Raw genomic sequence first — 5,493 nt, forward strand, 5'->3', positions numbered from 1 at the left:
TATCCAAAACCTATGAACAGTAAAATTCCTAATAAGTTTATACATAACATAATAGGTACAGAAAATATTCACTCTGTATAAAATAACATAATATCTATAAAAAATTTCATAATAGGTAGGATATTTTGACTTTTCTCACCAAAAAATATCAAGAAATTATTTTTTTAATACCAAAACTTCTCAAAGTTTTAATTTACCACCAAAGAAATTCTAAATATTGTGCTTTTTACCACTTGCTGTTCAGAAAACTGTTCAGGAAAAAAAATTCTTTTATTTTCATGTCAAAACATGTTATTTAGAAGTTTTGGGGGTTATTTTGGTTATTTGGGACGGATTTGAGACAAAAAATAAAAACGTACGTGTTCATAAAAACCTAATCAATTACATTATACTAAAGGCGAAACTTAGAGAACACTAGTCAAAATATTATAAAAAGTTTTCTCTCCAAAACCAGTTACTAAACAAAACTTATTGTAATTAAATTATGACTTTTAGTTTGTATAAAATCTAAAATAAATGTCCTTAAATATCAAATTGCCCATTTTAACTATAACGTGTTTAATTAATTTTTTTCACAATATTTCATACTTTTTACTACTAAGTCAATTTATAATATTTATATCAATTATTTTTGGTAAAAATTATTGTCATTATATTATTTAACAACCGATTGGACGGGGTTTAGGGCCTGTTCTGTTCCGTTGAAATTCAGTTCAGTTCAGTTCACTTCAGTTCAGCTCAGTTCAGTTCAGCTCTGCTCTTAATTTATGTCTAATGATATTGCTAATGATATAAAGCCAAATTTCATTCTTTTAAGCTCTTATTACAACGACAACATCAACAAAAACAATAATAATAATAACAATAATAATTGAAATAACAACACTAATAATAATAATCAATAAATAATAATAATCATCAATAAATAATAATAATAATAATAATAATAAATAGTATATGTGTTTAAAATGTTTAGAGGTTTCAAGTTTTCAATATATTTTCCATACATTTTATAATATATTTTCCATACATTTTATAATTATAATTATATAGTATATTTTTCGTAAATATTTTAATATGTACATTTGTATATACACATATGTATAGTAATAAATAATCAATAAATAATCAAAGATCACTAATCCGTAGTTAAAAATCACTAATTAATAAGTTCAGTTCAGTTCAGCTGAGTTCAGTCAATCGGAACAGGCCCTTAATCTAGTGAGATGATATATATGAAGTAATATAATAGGTAAAGCTGTAAGTGTAAAATGCATCCAAAACCTATGAACAGACTAACAGAGATTGTAAAATATAATAGGTAAAGATATGATCGTAAAATATTCAAAACCTATGATTGTAAAATATATCCAAAACTCTGCAAACCAGATTAATGCTAGCAATTTTTTTATGAAAAAAAAAGGTTTATGCGTGAGAGCTTACCAATGAAAACAAATGAGGAGAGGTCGAACCAGGAATGCAAGAGACTGACTAGTGAGGATGAATTCGGGGGTGTTCTTCCTGCTGCCTTCCTTTCCTCGAGCACTTATAAACCTATTTCAAAGATTGGATAAAATTCATATAAACAATCTAGCTTTCAAGGCATATTTGTATCTTATTCATAATATAGCTAAGTGTATTCTGAGGTTAATCTTGCCCATGTTCAACTTATTTTCCCACTTTAGCAGGTTTGATAATCGTATTTGCTCGTGATTTTTTTGTTTATCTTAGAAACAAATTCGCTATGATGTTTCAATAGCAACTATGTGTCATTTAAGTACATAATCTTTTCATATCTGTATGTATTCTAATTAAAGTTCTTGGATCGATCCAATTTTACTTCTCATGAAATGGCAAACGCAGCCAGGAAAAGTGGCTAGTCATTGACTCACCGTTCTCATGTATTGAGTATTTCTTACATTAGAGAGCTGGCACAAGCGTAAAATAATACTTCGTTTGAACCTGTTGGCAAAATAACAGTAGCACAAAACATGAGAGTTTGAATCATTTGAACCAAATATGAAAATATATTTTTTAAAATTGCAGATAAGGATGTACAAAAGTTTATTACATTGCAGTGCTAATGAACAAATACACAATACATATTACAAATATCTTACAAATTATAGGTGTCGAATTGTAGTGCGGACAGAATTACTAACTCAAATCACTCAATATCTATCTGTTGGGGAGATTCTTCTTCTACGTCTGGTCCTTGGGCATCAATTTCTTCCTCGGTAATTCCAGAAGCTTCGACTGTCTTGTTTACCCACTCCTTAAGGGGCTCTTCATTCAAGTCGAGCTTAAGAAGGCCTGCGAACATTCCACCCATGAATGCCACAGGTTCCTGAAAAGACAATTTTGAAGCTTAAATCATTATAAACAGTGCTGCACATACAAAGTATATGACTATGCATTTCTATGTGTGTTGTCATGGAATAATGGCATTAAATTTTTTTGAAATATCATAGGGAAAAAAAGACAACATGGCAATTTTGAGAGCTGTAAGTTGTTTTAAGTAACCTAGAAAATAAAAATAATAAATAAAAAAAACCCACATCAAAGCAAGTACAGTGTTATTGCTAACAGAGAACATACATACAGGATCCAATATTTAAGCATAGTGCTGATAGTGGGATAAAATGATAGTCATGGAGCATGACAATTTAAAGCAACCAAGATACTGAGCCTAGTTGTACCGATGTCTGAACTGCTCTATTTTGCTCCCCTGCCATTACCCCTCTGATCGTGCAGATGTGTTTTTTCATTTTCCTTTCCTTCTTTCTTTTTTTATTTTTTATTTTTGTATTCGGGAGGAGGGTGGATTGTCCATCCTTTTTGACCCTCAGTTATATACAAGCAGACAATAAAAAACATTTTCCAGCAGAAAGCCTAGTAATATAAACAGCATTCAGCTTACATAATATGGAGTAATTCATATATAGTTTGACTCCACTTCCTTTTGCCATGTCCTCTTGAAATGGTATACAAATTTGGTAAAACAGAGATAAATTAGTACTCTATCAATAGCGTGCCTAGAGAATGTAGTTCTGCATCGTATCAACAGCGTACCCCAGAGTCCAGACTTTTGGCTTTCAAGGATCTTCCTTGGTAATCATCCAGACATTCATCCATTAGTGAAACACAGGACCAATTGATTAACTCATTCCAATCTCCATAACTTTTTATATGATCTTCTATAATTACACTAAACATGGACTAGTCATCCTTCCACAATATTTACTGTTTTGGTCAGCTGCAATGGGCTGAACCAAAAGTCTCACTGAAGTGTGTTCTTTTGTTGGCTTAGCAAGTTAGCAGCACCAAGCCAATGCTTGTGTTCAACTTTCCTGAAAAGGACCTAATTATGACCGCTTCACTGTAAAAGTTACTCCATATATATCTGGAGATTATTCTTTTATTTTGACTAGGAGAGGGGGCGGCACTAAGGTGTCAATAAGCTAAGATGCTAGGAGGTAAGATACTACGACAGCTTTACTGTAAAAGTTATTCCATATATACCTGGAGATAATTCATTTATTTTGATTAGCAGGGGGGCGACTCTGAGGTGTCAATAAGCTAAGATGGTAGGAGGTAAGATATAATGCTTGTTAAGTAATTTTTTAGCTCTGTCCCGTCATATTATTTCATTGCTTTAGCAACATGGATAGGAAAATGTAACTTTCTAACCCTTAATCATGAAGTTCTGCAACTAAATTGAGCAAAAGGAAAGGGGGTGTGGGGGGGGGGGGGGGAAATCAGAAGCTAGTTTAAATTTATAGTTTGACAATCCTTTACAACCACCAAAACACCTGCAGGATGTCATTCTACAAATTTACAATGCATTTATATCTAGGATTTTCGTTAACACTACTTTAGTAACCAAAGCAAAACTGTAACAGCAAATTTATTTTCTTATCTTCTTCCGGTGGAGAGAAGAAGGTAGTAACAGGAACAAAATAATTAGAGTGGATTTACTTCTCCATACAAAAATCACAAAAAAATAAAAATAAAAAATAAACAGAGCAAACGTCAAATTTAAGCTCATGAAGTTGCAAGGACACAAAAGTAAGAAATCTTAGTCATCGGGAACAAACCAATTCAATAAATATTTGAAATCGAGCAAAAACAAACCAAAAGAGTGGAAAATTTGGCCATAATCATGCATAAGTGAGAATGTACACAACTTAAGGTATTATTAAGATCTCTCCAAAAAGAATCACCGAAATTGGCTGATTAATCTAATTATGATGTTGCTGAGATTCAGAGATCTGTTCAAGGCTAAGGCTCAATTTTGCACCTATATCTAAGTCAACCATTCAAAGGAACAAATAACTCGTCGAGTTCAGTATATGAGCAAGACCAGGGAATTCTGTTTCATGAGGATCAAAGGATCAATTCAGACCATTTTGGAGTAGGAACAGTCATCAGTGTTAATCACATTTAACACGTACTTCGTATTTCTTATACCATTTCACAAATATTAGAGTTTGCAGCATCAATCCTAAGGGTGCTGCACTCTTAATAACATCAAAGGTCCAGAGAAAGTTCAAGTTCCTACAGTAAGAAGCTTTTATTCAAAATTTGTACACTACTTTATTTCTTAGTCTTTTCAATTTGGTTCAACTGTTCAAGTGTAAACAACAAACTTCAGACATTTTAGAGGCGGAAACATCGAACATGAAAACACAATCAAGGAAGAAATTCTTCGAACCTTAAATTGGCATTCTCATCTTTAATTTCCAAAACTTAAGAGCAAAATACGAAAGCCAGTAACCTAAGGAAGTAATTCTTCGAACCTTAAATTGGCATTCTCATCTTTAATTTCCAAAACTTAAGAGCAAAATACGAAAGCCAGTAACCTAAGGAAGTAATTCCTCGAACCTAAAATTGGCATTCTAACAAAGGCATTATTTTCAGCTTACTTTAACAATTCAAAAAGCAGGTCAACAAATTGATGAACAATCAAAACATATACACTTCAAATATCAAATTACAGTAAACAATATAATGATAACTATAATTGGAATTGAATTTAAACCTTAAATGCTTCCTTCAAAATTGGTTCATCAGATGGATTAAAGAAGAAAGCTCTAATTGAAACTGTTCTTGGCGAAATCCGATGAATTAATGATTTCTGATAATTTTTGGGGGCAAATTTTGGAGTCCACTGCAAATAACAGAGTTAAAGATTATACAATGAACTAGAGGGTAAGTGATTTAATTGAAAGGGAAAATCAAAATTCAATGATTGATGAAAGAGAATTTCTCAGAGAAGCTTACCAATGAGCTAATTGGAGGAGAAATGAGTAGAAGATTTGCCATTTTTCTGATGATTGCAATCGATAACCAAGAACCCTAACCACTAACCTCACCGGTCAATTGAGAGAGGAAGATAAATGTAAACTTGCAAAAACTAAGGGGGGCGTTTGGTTGGCTGATTATAGTTTAGACTTTAGAATGACCACATCTCATACTGTTTCATTGTCAAAA

At 32.0% G+C, this 5,493-nt stretch overlaps 1 protein-coding gene across 1 annotated transcript; it reads right to left on the reverse strand.

The window, feature by feature from the left end:
• Nucleotides 1-1,998: 1,998 nt before the first annotated feature.
• LOC110730988 (UPF0426 protein At1g28150, chloroplastic-like) lies at nucleotides 1,999-5,493 on the reverse strand. Its single transcript, XM_021910841.1, has 3 exons — nucleotides 5,284-5,493; nucleotides 5,042-5,170; nucleotides 1,999-2,347 (listed from the first exon to the last, which is right to left on the reverse strand). The coding sequence occupies exons 1-3, from the start codon at nucleotides 5,323-5,325 to the stop codon at nucleotides 2,168-2,170; spliced, it is 351 nt and encodes a 116-aa protein (XP_021766533.1). The 5' UTR covers nucleotides 5,326-5,493; the 3' UTR covers nucleotides 1,999-2,167.

Source organism: Chenopodium quinoa, unplaced genomic scaffold, assembly GCF_001683475.1.
Source record: "Chenopodium quinoa cultivar QQ74 unplaced genomic scaffold, ASM168347v1, whole genome shotgun sequence".
NCBI classification, from domain to species: Eukaryota; Viridiplantae; Streptophyta; class Magnoliopsida; order Caryophyllales; family Amaranthaceae; genus Chenopodium; species Chenopodium quinoa.